The sequence below is a fragment of the Pezoporus occidentalis genome, unplaced genomic scaffold, assembly GCF_034315485.1.
Source record: "Pezoporus occidentalis ecotype Australia unplaced genomic scaffold, CSIRO_AGI_Poc_V1 ctg4, whole genome shotgun sequence".
Classification (NCBI taxonomy): Eukaryota; Metazoa; Chordata; class Aves; order Psittaciformes; family Psittacidae; genus Pezoporus; species Pezoporus occidentalis.
The window spans coordinates 16,271,023-16,291,205 of record NW_026915724.1 but is presented as its reverse complement, the minus strand read 5'-3'; the positions used below and the strand labels follow the sequence as shown (position 1 = coordinate 16,291,205).

Sequence of the window (20,183 nt, the reverse complement as noted above, 5' to 3'; positions counted from 1 at the left end):
TAAATAGAGCATCTCAAAGCACATAAATCAAAGCTTTAAAACAAAAGATAAATGTTGTTTATTTATGTTTCAAATAGTAGTGTGGAGGGAGGGTGCTACCTTGTACACTAGCAGAATACAGTATGTTTGTCATGTTAGTCTTTGGTTGAAAAGTGTTAATTTTTCTTTCCAGACAGCAGCTGCAACAGCTACTGTTACTACAGTTACTGCTGTAAAGCCTTCGAGTACTGGAACACCTGTAAAACTTCCAGTTACAGGACCACCTGCACAAGCTATCTCCCAAAAGGCAGTCTCTGTGAAAGCAGAGGGCACAGCAGTAGCACAGACCCGTGCTTCTACAGTAAGGGGAAAAAAAAAATTTTAATTAACATTCTCTATATGCATCAGAGGTTGGAGTGCCAGTGCAACATCTTCTCTTTATTTCCACACTAGGAGATGCTAGAGAATGTGAAGAAATGCAAGAATTTTCTTGCTACATTAATAAAACTGGCATCTAGTGGACCTCAAGCCCCTGAGACAGGGCAGAATGTGAAGAATCTGGTGCAAAATCTACTGGTGAGACTTATTTATTTATTTGTTCATTGTTTTTAACAAAGTCTGAAAGTTGGCATCATTTGTGTTACTGTTTTTGACATTGACTTCATCATAGGTTTGTTCCTTGTCTTTTTTTATTTTCCTTTTATTTTTTTGTAAACAGCTGAAGAGTTGGACTTGCAGCTGAGTGCATCTGAGCCTTTAAGCCTTACAGTATAACTCTTAATTTAACTGTGTTTAAAAACGTGTTGTATTGCCCACCCCTTCCTGTTTCATTTTATGCATGCAGGTAACTGACAGCAGAAAGAGTTGATAGTGTTAAGACAGCTTCTGGGTCTAAGGTGCTTTTTTTTTATTTTATCATGTTGATACAGTATTGAGTCCTCAATGGCAAAAGTACTACTGTGGAGGTTGTAGTGCAGTGCTAAGTCCATACTACTTACTTTATTATTATTACTTTGTTACATCCTACTTTATTCTAAGACAGAACTGATTTACATGTTGATAGTGAAGCTCCTGTGGAACAAGCATGATATTATCTATGTCTTCAGACAGTGAGATGGAGAAAATAACATGGTGGCTGCCAACCTGTCTCTCTCCTTGCAGGTGGCTTCCTTATGCTGTTTTGTGCTGCACCCCAGCGCAGCTGGGTTTTCTTGGTAACGATTTCTCCTGCCACTTCTTGTCTTGGCATTTGACCGCTGCTGCTGTTCTGTTGTTCCACCTTAGCAGAAGGCTGTGGGCTGGTGGAGGGGGTGGCTTTGCTAGTGGTACCACAGGGCTTTTCAGACTAGAAAAGTATGGTATAGACAAGAAGTGTAATTCAGAGAGCAGATTGTTTGAAGACGCAGCCTTGCAAAAGTTTGAGCCCTTTGCCTTTGTGTCCCTGCTGGACTCCTTCTTCTGTAGGAAAATACTAGAATTGTTCCTTACTGTGCTTACAGTACTTTATTTTCAAGCACAGTTGTTACCAGACATTAATACATCGTTAACTGTGCACTTGTTTGCTTTTTGTAGTACTTTAAAAAATGCTATTCTTCTGCCATTCAGTATGTGTACATGATTTGAAGGTAAAATAAATAAATGTTTTGTATGTGTGAGGGAAATGGCAGCTGTGAAGTAAAATGGTCCTTAAGGCAACATCTTGTGAAGTGGGTGTCAAGAGCCTTGTATGCACTGAGATGTAGTATACCAAATCATTGCATCAGTGCAACCTTGGTGAACTGCATCTAAAGCTCAGTGAGACCTAACAGGCAGCAGATCAAATGACTAGATAAGAGAGCTGATGCAAGTTCTGTCTGTGAATATACAGTCCTTAAAACTCCTGCTCTGGTCATGTAGCTCCTGGGATGGTGGTTCTGAATGAGAATATGGCTGAAAGGAGCAATTTCTCTGTAGAGACAGAGATTGGTGCTGGGTTCCTCTTCCTTGTATGTCTGTACCTTCTCGGAGGACTTAATTTTCTTGGGGACTCTGTGGCAGGGTCTCACATGGGAGGGTGAGAAAGGGCAGCAGTGTCTGGGGCTAGCAATCACCTTAGCCCCATCATAGTGACACTGAAGTAATAAGCAGAGGGTCTCAGAAGTCTGCTGCAGCTTCCTAACACTGCCGAGCTGTTGAGTCAGGTGTTTGTGCTGGGGGAAGAGTGGAAAGCATTAAGAAAGGAGACTCTACAGGCCAGAAGACTGTTTCTATAGTTGTATGCAGGAGTGATATTCTAATGTTCAATTTCTGCTGCTTTTGACAAACAATGTGTTCTGCTTTATTATGCTAGGTATACATTAAACTAGAATTGTCTTACAAAACCTACTGAGTTGTCTTTTGACCCTGGTTTCTTTAAATTGATCTCTACTCAGATAAACTACCTTTAAAGAAAAAAGTACTCAAAGTAGATTTTAAATATCTCTGCGTCACAGCAAGGTACTCAAATGGATCAGTACTACTTGTTTCTGTCAGTTCACTTCAGTGTGTTAACTGCTTATAATTGAAGAAAGTAATTTAATTTGGTAATAGTATATTTAAATTACAACATCATTCTATCTTAAAACATTTTGTTTAAAACTACAGGAGGAGAAAAGCAATTGAGTACTGAAATTGAACAATTCAATGATCATTTAAATTTTCATGAATTTTTGATACATCTGGGAGAAAAATATGGTAGATTCATAGTTATAACTTACCATCGTAATTATACTTTCCTCTTAGGAAGCAAAAATTGAACCAGAAGAATTTACAAAAAAGCTATACATAGAGCTCAAGTCATCTCCACAACCATATTTAGTTCCTTTTCTCAAGGTAAGTGTCTGGATATGTAATATTTATTGAGGGGAGGGAGGAGGACAAGAAAAGAAAATCAAGAGAGAGCATTCAAATAGGTGTTTTCTCAGGTTACTTGAGGAAATGGTAGTTAACCTGGCCCTGTGTGACTATTACTCTTGGAAAGACAATTTTTTTGGTGACAGAAGAGTTCAGAGGAGTGATTTATGGTGTGTTCTTAAACTGGAGAGTAATTACCCTCTAAGTCATTATCATAAATAAAATAAATAAATAAAATAAAAATATCATAATATTTTTAAACTGGTGCATCTCTAGTAGAGCAACTATACCAAGATGACCTCTTACTTTCTCGTCAAAACTAGCTATTCTGAGTTCTAATACACAAGACTGACAACAGTGGCTGTGTACAGTTTATGCAGCATTTAATCTCAAGAGTATCTACACAAAGCTATTCATATGCCTGCTAGTTTGTGTTTAACTGGAGGCAGAAGAATACACCACCGTTTCTCCAGAAAGGGTCTGACAGGGCTACTGCAGATTAGGAAAAGTAACCAAGGACAACTCTTACTTCCATTCAAGCAACTAATCATGTAAATTAAAAATTCTGTCTTAACGCTTCTAATCATATGGTAGAATGGTAGTAATAAAATAAAAATTTAACATGCTTATTTGCACAGCAAGCATTAAATCCCAGTGGAAGCATGTAAAACTTGGCTACACTTATTTAATTGCAATGTATGCACTATTCTTAGGCTTGATACATGTGTACTTTTCCTTGGCATTCCTTATAGGCATGACGGAGAATTGAGGAAGAATAGTTAAGTGGTGAAGCTGAGATAAAGGTTTTCTGGACCTTGTCCTCTTCTTTAGTATTTGACAGCACATATAACAACGCATGTGGTAATATTGTACTGCTTTAAATGGCTGGTGTTTGTCTGTTCAAGTATGGAATGAGTATTTTTGTTAGAGTGTCAATCTTGAAATGCTCTGCTAGCAAGTTTGCCGTGAGTCTTGGAGACTACAGTAATTTCTGCAAGGCTTGATGGAAAATTTTGGTCACTTACTTATTCTTTGTTTAATTTCCTGGAGGCTTCTTAAATGCCCATGCAAAATCTAGAAGAACAAACAGCTTAGAGTATGGGCTTTCCTGCACCCAGTGTATCTCTGGCTTCAGAAGGACCAGGCTGTGAGTGTAGGGTCAGTGTGACTGGCAGTGGTTTCCTATGAGCTGTGTGGAGTCTTAGCAGAGCCCTACTGACTACCAGGGCAAGTTTGGCTTCAGAAGTAGCATAGCTGTTTCCTGCAGGGGCCCTGGCTATGAAAGCCACTGGACGTGGGCTGACTGTGCTTGCATGGGGCCAGCTTAGGCATTGCTGTGTTCCCAAAACAGTTCAGTTGAACCTCAGAAGCTTTGTGCAGACCCAGCTTGAATCTGGCACAGCTAGACCTTGTCTGGGGCTGGTGAGCCCTGTAGAGGAGTGGAGGGGCAGCTGCACTGCACTTGCAAATGCTTCCTTCCTTGGGGTCCCCCAAGGGGTTTTTAGCTCAGGCACAGCACTGTCCTCATGCACTTACAGAATTGCTCAACCTGAGCTAATGAGTCATCCCACAATGTGGAGAGCTGCTACACTTGGGACACAGACCTCTAAGCAGCTCAACAGGAGTTAAGTTGGGTTTATCAGCATGGATCAGACCCTGACCCATCACAGTAGAGCCACCGCGGCATGCTGCCAGGTACTGGCATCATCCAGGCTTTTCTGTTTTGGGCAGTATCTGTACCCCCTAATCCTTGACAAGATGCTCTCTCCCTGTTGTACGCTTATGTTAACAAAGACTGGGATTTCAGATACATTTAAACATCATTGTGATCAAAGTTAGCTGACTTTGTAGTGTTACCCATCCTTTAAAACATCTTGCACTCTGGTTGTTTTATGTGAAATACTTTAAGGTTGATGCACCTGAGTTGGGTCTGGTCTGTAGCTCTGAGCAGCTATAACAGGACTGAGTGCCAAATGGAAGCTGACTTCAGGAGCACTTCTCTAAAGCGCCACAAGGATCTGTGCTGGCCTTGTTGTGGGGGAAACACTTGCAGCTTGATTCTGGAAAGAAATGTGGTACGGCTTGTTGCCAATTTACTTTTAGCTAGTGAAGTGGAATTTTAGGGAGGACTCTCTAGAGTTGTCTTATCTTTGAGCTGCAGGATTTTGATGAAATTGGTGCACATTTTGTTTTGTCTGTTCCAGTAGGTGGAAAAGTACAGTGACTTTGGCTGTGAAGCCTGCTTGATTTTTCAAATCTCTGATGGATGCTTTTGCTAAACAAATTGCATCAGGAGCATGTGGAATGCTGAGCAGCCTTTTGAAAGAAAAGGAAGTGAATGTTAAACATAGGCATGCTGCAGAAGATACAGGCGTGCAAACAATTTGTTCACTTGTGTATTAGCGTGTGAGGCACATTCCTTTTGTATGAAGCCCAGAGCAACAGCACTATGCTGCAGACTCTTACAAACTTCAAAACTGACAAAGGTATAAAAAAAAGGGGGGAGTTGTGAGAATATACAGGTGGTTGCAGAACTGATTTCATAGAATCATAGAATAGTTAGGGTTGGAAAGGACCTTAAGATCATCAAGTTCCAACCCCCTTGCCATGGGCAGGGACACCTCACACTAAACCGTATCACCCAAGGCCTCGTCCAACCTGGTCTTGAGTGCTGCCAGGGATGGAGCATTCACAACCTCTCTGGGCAACCCATTCCAGTGCCTCACCACCCTCACAGTAAAGAACTTCCTCCTTATATCCAATTTAAACTTCCCCTGTTTAAGTTTTAACCCATTACACCTTGTCCTATCACTACAGTCCCTAATGAAGAGTCCCTCCCCAGCATCCCTATAGGCCCCCTGAGCCATAACAGATTGTACATAGTCAAGGAGAAAAATCTTTAGAGGGCTTGAAGATTATTCTGTCCATAACCTTCTCAAACACAGCTGTAGTGAAAATGAAGAGTTGCCATATACCTTTACTGATGTTTGTTCTCCTGTTGCAAAGAACTGTCTGGCTTAAGTCGTGCTGCTGGAGCAATACAGACATTATTAAAGTGGTATCCCCCCCTAGTGTAGATACAGCTGTATTGGTATAGAAGTGCTCCCGTCTTCAGAGCTTGTTTCTGACTTTGATGGATAGTTTGTAGTTCTTTGTCAGATACACTTGGTGGAATAAACACAGCTGTTACAATATAGCAGGGTTTTTTGCAAAGCAAATAAAAAAAAAAAACAAAAACAGAATGGCCTTACTATGACACATAAATTCCAAACTGAAAAATCTGAACAAGAGAACCAGGTTATGGGTGAGTCTCCTATAGATGGGGTTTGCTATGTGCAGTGAAGCCATTGTGACTGTTGACCTTTGTTCGGCCTGCGTTGGTGATTCTTGTGGTCTTCACTGAGCAGTAGCATCATCAAGTTAAGGGTCCCTGAATTCTAGCAAAACTTGTTTGAAGTAAGCAGTTCATTGTCTTTTGAGAAATTAAATTAGAATATGAGGATTTAGTTGCTAATGTATCAGTACTGTGGAAGGTTCTGTTAATATTACATCAACTGTTTTTTTGTTTTTTCTTCTAGAAAAGCATGTTTGCTTTACGGCAGCTAATGCCCAATGCTCAGAGCTTTATCCAGCAGTGTATGCAGCAGCCAGCTCCAACCCCAGAAGCTGTTTTGACTTGTATCTCTGGAGCACCAGCTACTTCGAGGGGGGTGGTAACCTCAGCTGTAGCGACAACTTCTCTTCCAGTTATAAAACCAGTATCTGCCTCTGTAACAGTCACAGCCTCTCCAGTTATAAAACCAGTCCTTGTCAGTGCATCAGCGACAGCATCTCTGCAGACTGTAAAGTCTGTTCCTTCCTCTGCAGTGGTGACAGCATCTCTTCGGCCTGCAGCTTCAGTCCTCACCACCACGACAGCAACATCAGGGCTGACTGCTATCCAAACTGTCAAGCCAGTCTTTACCTCTGTGGTGCCAACATCCACTCTCCAGTCTCCAAAGCCAGTGCTGGTCTCCACAGTGGCATCTTCAGCAACGTCCCCTCTCCAGCATCTGAAATCAGTCACTGGAACCCCAATCACTATCAAAATCTCACAGCCGAACTCTGTTGCTGCACAGTCAGTGGGTGCTCAGCAAGTGGTTAAAGTGAAACAGCTGGTAAGATGAGTTTCTCTGTGTCTCTGTAACCGGGCTTCTTCTACAATTTTGTAAAGAGGATACAAATTTTGGATCTTAGCTGGGCTTTTTTTCTAAACTTATGAAATCAGTCCGCCATGAGCTAACCAGAAGCTAGTCTGTCATAAGTTAATCAGTTATGTTTGTCATAGTTTAGGGATACTGAGCCCTTGCTGGAAAGGTGAAAGCCAAACTGTAAGCTTTGGTCTCTTGCAAGACAGGCTAACCACCAGACCAGATACAGAGCTGGAGACATGTTAATTATGAAGTCATCCAAAAGTGAGGGTTTTTTTTCTATTAGGCCTCATTAGCTAACAGATTTGAGGAGAAATAAATGTCTTATTAAAACAATACCTTCAAAAGCAATGTGTTAACTTTTTTGTCTTGGCACAGGTTAACCTCTTGCTATTGTTAATATTAAATACCAGCAAACTGAATCGCAGATACATCACAAAGACCAATGTTGTGAAATACATGAGGTTTGGTTTCTGGGTGTTTGAGATACCAAGTAGTATGTCATTTAACTGGCTTACCTGTAAGTAATGTTCCCAAGTGTTTTGAGACAACAGTCTCCCTTTGGCAGTTAAAGAACTCCAGTTCTTGAATAGGACTTCCTTGTAAAGATTTCTTCCCTAAAAGGAGGGGAAAACATTAGACTTGCTGTGAAGCCAGATTTAGTTTTCACAGGTATAGTAGGATATTTAGCGTGTGAATTTCCTATGTAATTCATTGTGTATACTTGATTTGACAGTATGCAGACCCCTAAAATGTTTTGCTTTTTTAGTTTTCTTCTTTTCAAAGTATGTAAGTGTCCTGGTTTCAGCTGGGATGTAGTTATGGTGGTGGATGTAATGCAAGAATCCTGGATTCTAAATAAAGAGCTTATGCTACCAGCTTTTCACCTTTCCAGACTTGCTTAAAAGGAGCATCATATCTTGGAGAAGATGAGGGGTCCTTTTTATGAGTGTGTTTGTTTTAAAAACTAAGAAATAAACCCCACCATAACCAGTTATAAGCATATGCACTGATAGTCTTCAATAGTAATAGATAAAGCCAAATTGGAAAAGGAGTTGATACCCTTACTGTCTTTGAGGATTCAATTTGAAATTCCAGCCAGAAGAAAATGGGGGCTTCTTAGGTTGTACAAAGGCTGGAGAGCAGTTTGTTGGCTACACAGCAAGCCATGTAATCCAGGGGAAAGGTTGACCATCTGCACAAATAGATGAGGAAGCTTAACTCTACACTGGGGAGTCAAAACACTTCTTGAGTATGATATTGATGAACTAAAGAAGTTACTCCTGCTTTTTCCACTGCTGCATTGTGGCAGCCTGTTGCAATTCTTTTTCTTCACTGTGCCTTGAAAACACTGACTTGCATATAAAACATGTTTTTATCCTCATTTGGGTAGATCCCAGGCACAGTGATTAAAATACTTGCTGTAGAAAGGCTGAGTTGACCACTTTGCAGCTTAGCCTTATCAGGAGCTTGGTGTTTGTTCAGAAAACATGTTAGCACAAAGAGCAAGTTAGTAGAAGTGGCTGTATCTTCTTGGGCTTCCCTTGATGCCTTTCCTTGAAAGGACAGAGGATCTGTTTCCTCCCACAAGAAAACAAATCTGGACCTCCCCTCCCTAACAGAAGGGTCCTGCTGGCAGCTGAAAGGAAGCACATGCCAGCTGTGCAAATCTGTCCATATAATGGTGCCAGCAATTTCTTTCCCTTTCCAGCCCACAGGGTTGTCTGATGCCATGCACTCCCTCTACATATACCCATTTCTAATTTAGGACTCTTGTGCCTGATGGATGTGAATTAAACTTTCATGTGCCAGCTCTGTTGTAATATTGGTGGTGCTTAAGAATGCAGTACTGCAGTATTTTAGTATCAAAATTGTGACCAGAGTGATGCACCGTGTAACTTTCATTTCCGCAGTGTGATTATCAAAACTCTAGGTTTGTACGGCGGATGCAGAGGGACCTGTTCTTCGGGAATGCTGTTGGGATTGATTGCACGCCTGTGCTGTGAGTTGCACTCTTGGAAGGGTTCCCTCCTGATGACTTTTTTTTATACAGCCTCATTTAAGGGCATTGGCTCACAAAGAAGTTTCATCTTGGAAATAAGGCTTGTCTTGCTGCCGTATTTCTTTATCTCCTGTTAAAGTACAATAAATGAAAATCTACATTACCAGCTGCTGGCCTCCAATGGCAGGAAAGTTGCTGTGAGACTACAACTTCATGATAAGCTTAAAGAACAAGAGTTTTATGGTGTAGTCCCCACAATTACCAGTGAGACGCACCCCCTGGACATTGCTAACGATTGAAGCAAGAAGTGAAGTGCTTGTGCTGTTCCAGCTACTTGTTCTTAGTGAGTTGTTAGTTGAGTCCCTTCAGAGCTGAGCTTTCTTGAATAGAGAGTCTCTGTTATTTTTCAAGAGATTTTTGTCCTGGATGTATGCTTTTGCATTCAGCTGGTGAGGCTTCCTTCCTGAAGCAGTCCTTGAGGTGTGTGATGGTACCTCAACATTCCTCTGCTTCTCTTTGAATTTTGCTTTATGAATGTAGAACAGATGCAAGTAAGGCTAATCAGAGTCTCTCTCAGGCAGCTGACTTTATGCTGTTGTCTGGATGTTGCATTGTAATTTTGTTTTACTTAAGGGTGTTGGTGCTTTTTATTCCAATGTCTCTGTCAACCTCCTTAATGGGGCACAAAGGAACAGTCCTTTTGCTTTATTACTTCTTGCTGCTAACCTGAAGAAAAGAGACAATAACTCTTTCTCATAGGTATTACCTACTTCTGTAATACTTCTTTCTGCCTTTAGATCCTTGTTGAAATTTGTAGCATTGTAGCCCTCCCTGTAGCAACTCCCAAGGACTTCCAGCTTCTGTTAGTCTAGCAGCTAAAATGGCAACAGAAAATTAGCTTTACTTCCAATACTTCCTTTCCATGTCTTGTTGATCTAGTCTCTTCGGTTACTTGGCTTATTTCCCAACCTCCACCTAGACTGTTGATTTAACATTGCCAGTCTCTGTTCTTTTGTCTGCTGTACCTTAATCTTGAATGCTGCCATTTCCTCCTGTGCTGTTTCAGTGTTTTGATGCTGAAGATGAAGCATCATTCTCACTGGTGGTAGGGAGGAATTCTTGGTGCGTGTCAGAGTGCTGGCAGAGCCATGCGAGTAGTTTGTCCAAGCTGATCGGTTGGTGGCTTAGTAATTACCTGAACACCTAAATGATGCTGTTAATGTTATTTACAACTTCCAGCACATGGAAGCTGGGTCTCTCAGGAGGATCTAACTGCACTTTGGTAAAACACGTGGCAGCTAATGTTCATGTCTGTATTACTTCATGATCAAGTGCTGGGTGTGTGAGCCTTGACTCGGTCCACAGTCTGCCCATGCATGTACTCCCATGGTTCTTTCCTTTTCTGGAACTTAGGTTTCTTCTCAAGAGCTGTCTGTTTGTTGTCTGGTTCTTAGACACCACCTTCAGCTCAGTTATTCTACTTTCCTGTTGCTATGCCAAACCCTGATGCTGTTAATATGGGCATGGGTGGGGTGTATCTTGAGTATTTGATACACAAAATGCCTCTTTTTGTGAATGAGTGATGCTTATCCTGATGATGTTTACTGACAAATATGAAGCTAGATGACAGCAGGAGACAGACTAATTTCTGAAGTATAATAAATTATTTTTGTAATTGAACTTATGGAGTGTTGCTATACAAGCACTCTTTAGACTTTCTGAAGTCAGAAAAAAAAAGATGTAGAGGAGAAAACGTAGCTTCTTGATTCCAGAACTTCCTTTATATTAGCTTTTGCTGACAAAAAGTAGGATTAAATCTGAAGATGTTGATAATTTTGTGTTTTGTTAAAAGCACATCTTTCTATTACTTGTAATCAAGAACTTTTCCAAAGGATGTAACAAAAGCTGCAGCCCACATTCTGCTAGCTAGGAGGCTTGGAAATGGGGTTTTAGGGGTAGGGAAATTTTGTTACTTTCTTGCATTTTAATATGTGCCCCTGAAGAGGAAGAATTAGTATTTATGGGCTGTGCCTGTAGGCCAGTGTGACAACATCCTGCTGTCTGGTTTTATTTCTTTCAAGAGCCTCTTTAAACAAAACAATCATCCCCTTTCCTTTTTACCCTTCAGCAGCATACTGAGTTTTTGTGTAGAGGCTGTACTCACTATAGGTGTTGCTGGTTAGTACTTCATGTTCCAGCTGATATGTTCAGTTTACTTTTGCTTAACACTTTGAAATGCAGCATCTCAATGTACGATTGATGTTACAGTGTATACTCTTAATTCTTGACAGGAAAAGGATTTCATGTTTGACTTCTAACTGTTTTGGTGTCCTCTCTTTTTAACTAGGTGTATATGATACCTACCCTTTTGAACTTCTTGGCACACAGACTCAATATTCAACTGTCTTGTTAAGCAGGACTTACATAGAGGAAAGTCTCTAAGTGTAATGGATTGTGTAATACTCAGTGAAACTTGTCTAATATGGTTTTCAGTAGAGAGTAAAGGTGAAGTATCTGTTAGAACTTACTGAGCTGGAGCTTAAAGCTAAATGAACATGTTAATACATTGACACTATTTACTTCTATGTATGTTTAGCTCTTCTCACTCTGTGATATTGTATATTGCACTTCCAGGTAGTCCAACAACCATCAGGGACCATTGTAAAGCAAGTATCTTCACTCCCGCAACCCTCAACACTGACCCTACAGACATCTCAGAAAAGCATGCCACTGAATACACTTGTTCAAACTAGCCAGTTTCCTGCAGGTAAAGTGAAGCCTTTTTAATGGAGAAGGGAGAAGACTGCTGAAGTATAGAAATAAGTGCAGGCTGTTCGTGGGTTGTAGGAATATAAGAAGGTGGTTGTCTGTTGGGAGCAGCCAGCTCCGTGTGATAAGTTGAACATCTTTGCTTGGAGCTCTGATGAGAGTGCCATGTCAACTTCTGGAACCTGTTACAAGCATGTCAGCCAAACATATGTACTTGTTAAAAATACTGTGAGTAAGCTCCTTGCAGTGAAATTCCTTTAAACCGTGATGCTTTTGAGAATTGTGTTCCTTCCACAGGTCCAGGTTGATGCATAATACGAGTTTCTCTCAGGCAGCCGGTTTTCACTAAAACCTTTCACTGGTCAGCAGAGAGGAGGGTGTTTGCTGGCATTGTGTAGTGGTTTGGGCCATACCGAACATGTAGAATGTAAGATTCTAGAGTGTTTAGTTTTCCATGGACCTGAGTAGTCATTGAGACTGCAGTAGCCTTTGCTAGAAGCATGAAGTGATTAAACAGTTGTTTTAGCATTTTGCTTTCTACCATGGCATGTTCTTTGTTTTGTTTTAGGTTCCATTCTGAAACAAATTACCTTGCCAGGAAATAAAATTCTGTCGCTTCAAGCATCTCCTGTTCAGAAAGCTGAAATAAAAGCAAATGGAGCAACATCCTTCAGGTAAAAATAAACAATATCAGAAGTTTACTATAGGAAGGAACAAAAGAAACAGACAGTGTAGAAGTGGGAACAGAACCCAAATCAAAGCAACTTTCTTTAGAAACTTGTTTATGATAGGTGTTTTTCAATTTATAATACCAGTTGGGAAGGGAAAACCTAAAACTTTTGACTTCATATCAGATGTTAACTATTTTTAATATAAGAAAGCTATCTTGATGAGGTTGGGTTTTTTCATGCTGTCACAAGAGTGTAATTATGTAAACAGTGTGCATCACTATGTACCACTTTTTCACTTGTAGAGGAGGCATATTTGATCTCCATCCTATGAGTATTATTAACTAATCTAAAGCAGTTATCTTGTATTAAAAGCTTTCTGTAGAACTAAAGCAGATATAACCTGTTTTTTACAGATGGAAAGATAGCATTGAACTGTTATTTGGACTGGTTGGTAACCTGTCTAAAGCTCTGTGCTGTATTTCAAAATCTTTTATTAATTCCTCTTACAAGCTTGTTCCTGTATGTAGAGGTGAAAGTCTTTGACTACACCACTAATTATGACTTCTGGCACATTCTCCTAGGCATTTAGATTACAAGAGTGCTTAAAGCTTTTAGTTCTGGTAACTGATTAACTTTTCAAAAGCCGAAATTATTTTTGTAGCTCTGAAATGTCATGTTGGAACAGAGGTACAGACTGCTGTAAGCATTATAAACTTACGACTTTAAGGCAAGCATGAATTTGCTCTTCTGGAGATAAAAGCAGACACACCACCTTTGTCTTGTTGACCAGTTGACTTCTCATCTCTTGAAAGCTACATACAGCTTTGTGTGCACTGATACAAGACAGAGAGCTGTTGTTGTTTATAGTAACATACAGTATATAGTAAACACCAGAATACAGGTAGCCAGAAGTTGAAATAAAAAGACGATGTTTAAGCAGTAGCTCTGTTCAGCTGCCTCAAGCTCTTATGAAATACACTTCGGAATATAATTTGGGATGTAATTTTGGGTAGTGATGTTTGGGAAAAAGAAAATCACTTCATAAATATAATTAATAGAAAAAAAGCCAAAGCAACATACAAATTAAATAAATAAAAAAGGGAACTTTTTTTTCTCTTCCAGTTGGAATATATTAACTGTCTTACATGAAAAAGTTTGAATTCTTGAAGTTCCTTCTCCAAATTGTTGAATTCTTAGTGTAGGAAAAACTCTTTTTACAGTGTGATCCAGGATGGATTTCTGCTTTTGCTTTTGGATTATGATTTTCAAAGTAGCTTAATTTCATGAGAGTTCATATTTAAAATCTCTAACTCACCTTAGATTTTTCTAAGAAGCATCTTATATCCCTGGTTCTTCTATTCACTGCTATAACCAAAATTTCCAACTGCAAAACCTACATACGAGTATCCTCTTATATCTATACCTGGGCAGCGTGTACCTGAGCTTTTGGCTTCCCTCCATCAAGTATGTATGTTCTCCAAGAAGGCCTAACACCACATAGGGTTAATCTGGCCTGGGCAATAGATGTTCCCCAGTAAGCTGTGCAGTGGGTTTTTCCCTTCTGTCTTGGCTTTCAGTATTCCCAGCACGGCTGTTCTTTGTGACCTGTGATCCATCATGTGTGACTGGCTGATCTTGTGTGAGGTGGAGAGAAGCACCATGGTCCCCTTTTGTGATTACGGGCAGAGAGTGTGTCTTGTAATTGATGTGACTGTACACGTGGCACTTCAGACTGTATACTCTGATTGCAGTATGTCACTGAGCCTGGCTCCCTCTGCTACTGTGTGACGTGGTTAGGTTAGGATTCGAGCTCGAGTGTACTCACTAAGCTGTACTTAATAGGCTGCAATTTGACCATGTCTGCTCCTTAATGGGCTGGTTTAGGTTGCTTGAAATGAGCAGTAATAAAAATGGTGATTTCTTATCTCCCAATTGAAAAAAAAAAAAAGAAAAAAAACTTCTAGAAATTGTTTCAGCTAAGCATGTGCATCCCTGTCACTTGATTGCCACATAGCATGTATTGTAAAGTCTGTTTTAAAAGCATCAAGATTTTATAAACTGCTTTGTATACTTCTGTAAAGTATATGCTAGAGCACTCTGGAAAAAATGAGACACATGTTTGCATCTTTGTGCATCTATTCTGTCTAATAGAGTTGTTCTCCAAAGCACATGCAACTCTGGCTTCTGTGCATTTTGTCCAGAAGGGACTAGCAATCTCAGTCAGAAGACAAACAGGAGTGAGGCAGCAGAGTGGAGAACGTCTGGGCAGCTGCTCCTTCTCCCTCATGCTGGTGGTGAGCGCTGGTGGTTCTTGCCCCAGTGGAGTTGTCTGTGATGGTGCAGGGAGGTTTGGGTGACACATGCCATACTCGTTTCCCTTTTGACTGTTACATAAAATGGATTCAGAAGAATACACGTGCGTTGGTCGAACACCAGAGGGTGCCACAGCCTCACTTTTCAAGCCAGTACTGGCACATTTGTAGATGTGTGGTGCATCTGCATTGCTTGCTCCTCTTTTCCAAGAGAACGTTCAGTATAAGTGTCAAAACTGACTTCATACAGGGTAGCACTCTCTGTTCTGTTTCCCCATTGTCCTAATAAACTTAAATCACTGGAGACTTAAAACAGCTGGGGGAGTTTTTTCTTGTTGTTTCTGCGTGTGATACGTGAAATATAAAAAGCATTAAAGGAGGTGGTGTGGAAGACGGGCTTTATGGGAGGGATTGCTGAAAATGAAAGCAAGTCAGTATCCAACAGGAATGCGTGTGTGTGTATGCTCTGGAATATTTTAAATTTGTCACTTTAGTAGAATGATTTCTGTCACTTACTTGAAGTACATGATACCTTACCTAAATGAGTGAGGTTTGTTGGAACAGCAAAGGAAAAAAGAATAGTAAAAAGTACAAACTTCACATGGCTTCTGAAACTTATGTTTTCTTTAGTGAGTACTACTTCTAAGGAAATGTAATTATAGTTTCCTTGGGTTAGGTAAAATAAGTGCCGCAGTGTTTTCATAAGTGCAAATTAATCTTCCATCAAGGCTAGTGACGTGGTGATTTAATGCAGAGTTATGAAGAAATTAGAACTGGTCCTTAAAAACAGTACAGGTAAAGATGTCCACTTGCATGTAAGCTCTTGTACGTGTGTACTCACAAGAGATATGGTGAGAAATGGAAATATGCATGGAAGTATTAAAGAAAATAGTGAACTGCTAAAGGGAAACTCAGGTATGTAGAAAGGTGGACTGATATGTAGTGTAGAAGTTTACCTCCTTCATGTTGAGTATTTGGCGTATGTGGCCAGGTTGAAAGCTAAAATGATTTCCTGAAACTGTGTACTATACAGTTGTACCTGAGGTGCAAACATCCGTACCTGGATTTTGTAAATAGCTCCACTGGGGTAATGTCAGGTTCCAGCATCTAGCCCCAAGCCCCAATATCTTCTGATGTGGTTCTTGGTGCTAGTCGTGCTGATTTTTATAATCCCCTTTATCAGCAAATTGGTGGCAGTCTCCACTTCTTGTCTCTGCCCTCAGCAAAATAGTGGTCATTAAGAAGAGGAAAGAGGAGTGTACTTGTGAAAATCAGTTAGCACTCAATTATCATGCAGTGAAGTTTCATTTACACACTTGTTGAAAGATCAGGGTCTCTGTTAGGCTGATAGGGCATGACTATATGCTCAGTTGCTGGGTGTGAAAGGGTAGGGGGAGAGAAACAGTTCTGGCAGTGTTAACTTCAGCTTTGAATCCTGATCATGGTCATCTAACAGTCCTGGGGTTTAATGCTTTTAGCACATGGATTTGGGGCACAAGCCTAGTCAGGAAGCTATCACATCTAGTTAAACTTAATGAATGAAGCTGGTTTGAGAATCCTTTGGGTATCTATTCCTGAATGAATCAGTTTTGTATAACTTCCAGCCATGAGTGCACACAAATAAATAGGAGGAGTAGGGAAAGGCTGGACTCCTTTCCTAGCCAGGCTTATCTCCAGAAATTTGTGGTAGACAACTTGCACCACAGAAACTTACTGAAGCCCAAATGAGAAGATCCCTAAGGAAAAAAAATCCCAACACTTTCTTGTGTGTTTTGAGTATGGCTCAAACCCAACCTACAGTTTAATAACATCAGCTTCTACCCATTGCCAGCCCTAAGAGATCACATTTCACTTAAGAAAGGCATATTTCTGGCTAACCCCTTGTTCAAGAGTAAGGTAGGCCACACAGTATTTTCTGAAGGTGAACTTTATCAAACCTTGCCAGAGTATACTCTTCAAGAGGAGAAGAGCGTGTTTTAGTTTTGTTTTCTTTGTTTTTCAAATTAAAAGACCTTCAGATTGAGTGCTTTCACTTGTCTTTATTAATATTGCAGACATCTATTCTGGATTGGTTCTTGAAGCCACTGTCAGGGCCTTTGCCACTTTATGAAGAAAGAGAAGATTTTCTCTTGGTGATTTAAACTTACTTGAAAATAACTTGTTTTTTTCACTGCCGAAGTCCTGACATATCTTTTCCCATATAAGATTCATTCAGTATTTTAACTTAAATGATCTTTTTTTTAAAAAAAAAAGAAAGCTGAGGCACACAGGCTATTTGCTTAACATGAGCTTTGCTATGAGTATGTGTTAGTGCTCAGTGTGCCAGATTTGAGGTTCTATTTCAAACAGGTAGTCCAAAACTGCTACAGCAGAATCCAACAAATTGAGCTGGAGCTAGAGCTCTGCTGCTGTTCTTCAAAAGCATGACATTCCCCTGCTATATACATAAGTACTGTATGATAGGACTCATTCAAAGGGCAAGGTCTGGGTTGGTTCTAGTATATAGACAAAGGAGTGTTTGTATGTTATTTTTTAAGAAAATTCACTAAAAGAAAAGCAAAGATCAGGTCTGTGCTAACATGCCTGTGCTGTAAGCTTCAGTTCATAGGGTAGGCAACTCAGTTAGAAAGTGGATTCTTTATCAGTCAATATCCACTTTCCTTCAGCACTTAGTTCTACCTGATGAGTTGGAGTTTTGAAACAAATTTAAAGCTGTAAGAGTGGTAGTGCAGGGCAGGGAGGTTTTGGAAACTTTTAATCCAGGTTTACCTCGGTCCCTGGCTTTTGAGCTCACTCAGAATTTCAGTTTCATATAAAGGATTTGCATGCCTAGCAACTGAGGCATTAGTTAATCTAATGTTTGAGAGGCACTTCACTGAAGTGTGAAAGCTGTTAACTTCCACCTGTCCTTGTCCACACCCACACTAAACATCTATTGTATAGGGGTAGCCTCCAAGATACAGTGTGGCTGTTGATAGTCAAGAGGCTTTTTCTTTCTATCTATTCTGAGCAAGCATTAAGTGTTGTTTTTCTCTTTAGTAGAGTTGAAGATGACATAAATGATGTGACTTCTATGGCTGGGGTCAATCTGAATGAGGAGAATGCATGCATTTTGGCAACAAACTCTGAGCTCATTGGTACTGTGATCCGCTCTTGTGCAGACGAACCTTTTCTCTCCTCAGAAGCACTTCAGAAGAAGATCTTGAACATAGGTGAGAATAAAGTGTGTGCAACAGATATGTATGGATGTAGCATTTCCTTGCCTGCTTCATTAGCTAGCCTCCAGTCTTTGAAGGAGGAGCTGGAACTACTTTGATCTATCATCTCAAGTCATGTGTTTCTACCAAAATATATTGAGTTTTTACTTCTGCTTCTAGGAAACAGCTCTTCTGTAAGGTTTTCTTTTACATGTAAATAGTCTGAAGCACAACCAGAAGAAACGAACTGGTGCCACTTTATCATGTGAGAAGCGAGCAACTTTATGACTCTTAAACTTAATGGAACACTTAATAACTGTATAGATGCTGGTGTCAAAACACTTTGTGTGCTTTTCTATTTCTGCAGCTCCCAACTTGATGCATTACACTGACTTTCCTAATGGTTTTTGCATTCCTCAGCCTGCTCAGGTATATGTATTCTATTGACCAACATTAAAAGTTTCAAACTGCCAATACACACAGGGCAGACCTTAGTTTATAACTCTTTCCATGGAAAAAAAATTAATTTTATGTGAAAGAGACATTAAAGGTGTTTATCACTGAATAATACTGGAATGTATGTTAAATGCCTGTGACTAAACTCTGATAGGAAGCTTTTAGTGTATATATTATTTCAGCTGTTGGTTTCTGAGCAAAATAACAACTGTTGCTTAGCAATGTTGTGTTATGTCAGCGCAGGTGCATGTATTTGTATAGCACCACGCTGATTGGTACCACTGTCGTCTACAGCAAACTGGATGAATATTGCTCAACTCCATGCTCGTGCTCTCTGCCTGGTAGCTTGCCATACTGGAACAGTGAGTTTTACAGCTGATCATTCAAGAAAGCCTGTTGTTTGTACATGCAGTCGTAATTCTGTCACAGTGGTTTAACTACATGATCATAAAATCTTTCTGTTTCTACTTGCAACTGGTTCTTGGTCCAAACTGAGCAGCTAGCATGTGATGAGCATGTAGCCTGCAAATGCTGTCTGTTACCTCCATACATCCTGCACTAGTGCAGATATGCCATCTGAGCTGTATACAGCATAGTTGAAGGAAGGAAGTGGTGTGTTAGTAGTGGAAAAGAGACAATACACATCAAAGCTGGTGCCTAGAAGACTTTCCCAAAATTCAGTAGAGCATTAACCAGTCATTCAGGGGAAGTGGGTATAAGGAAAAATGAAGAGCTGTACAAAAATATAAAGTGCTTCTAGAATAATTTTCTTGTTTGGGGTATGAAGACAATTCGTTGAAAGATGGATGAATACAAGCCTGGCTGTTTCATGGCTGGCATGGTAGCTGTTTCACATTACTACTAATAATAATGATTCATGTTGTAAATGAAGAGCATTTTGATTGCAAGAAAAATATTACAGTCAGGGAATACAGCAATTCAGAAAATGAACACTTCTGCTTTTGAACCAAACCCTTTTTGGTTTAGAAATCGTGTGTGTGAAGGGAGGTCTTGAGATTTGGGATGTTTTATTTTGTCTTCAAGTTGGCATACTAAAATGTATTCTGATAGTCCAGTGAGAAACTGCTGCGGAAGTGTTGAAAGGTGCTTGAACAAAATGAGCTTTGCACTCGGCTAGGGTAGAGGCCAGTGCTCACTGGCCAAGATCAAGTAGTGGGAACACTTAGATTATATCTGGGAAAGCATTGTAGATTCTCCCTGTCTCACGAGACTGTTTTTCATTTTCAGTTAGAGTAGCAAAAGCAAATGAAATAGGTGATTAGTTTTTTGTTTTTTTTTTACTGTGGAGTGTTTATCCATTCTTAACACTCTGCTTGGTAATAAATACTGAAATGGGTGGTGAAGGCGTGCTATATATTGCATCATAAAATATTACAGCTGCTGTAAATGCAGCGAGGGGCAAAGGAAAGTGCTTCTGACAGGTACAGCATATGAGGCATGTGAAACTGCTGCCTGCTGTGCCTACCAGGGAAAAATCATTGCCATCGAGGTGTCTTGACAGAGTCGCGCTGAGTGATCGATGGTGTCAACCATGGGCAGGCTTCTCCGTTGGCAGCCTGCAGCCGCGGGAAGGTTGCAGAGGTGATGCCCAGCTCTGGGTGCGGGGCTGGCACAGCTTTGCCCGGAGCTGTCACCAGCCTTGGTCGCAGCTGCTGAAATGCAGAGAGGCAGCAGCAGCCCGCGAGAAAAGGTTGAAGGTGATGGCATGATGACCC

The 20,183-nt window shown here is 40.4% G+C and overlaps 1 protein-coding gene across 2 annotated transcripts in view; it reads left to right on the top strand.

Annotated features, from left to right (window-relative positions):
* TAF4B (TATA-box binding protein associated factor 4b) overlaps positions 1 to 20,183 on the top strand; it is a 72,232-nt gene that overhangs the window by 19,975 nt on the left and 32,074 nt on the right. The window contains exons 4-10 of one of the 2 annotated variants that reach the window (XM_062632810.1): positions 173 to 340; positions 433 to 555; positions 2,740 to 2,829; positions 6,429 to 7,007; positions 11,677 to 11,809; positions 12,380 to 12,485; positions 17,837 to 18,006. In XM_062632810.1, the coding sequence (XP_062488794.1) occupies positions 173 to 340; positions 433 to 555; positions 2,740 to 2,829; positions 6,429 to 7,007; positions 11,677 to 11,809; positions 12,380 to 12,485; positions 17,837 to 18,006 (1,369 nt within the window). Of the gene's footprint in view, positions 1 to 172; positions 341 to 432; positions 556 to 2,739; positions 2,830 to 6,428; positions 7,008 to 11,676; positions 11,810 to 12,379; positions 12,486 to 17,833; positions 18,007 to 20,183 lie in introns of both variants that reach the window. The other variant, XM_062632809.1, reaches the window with a different exon arrangement.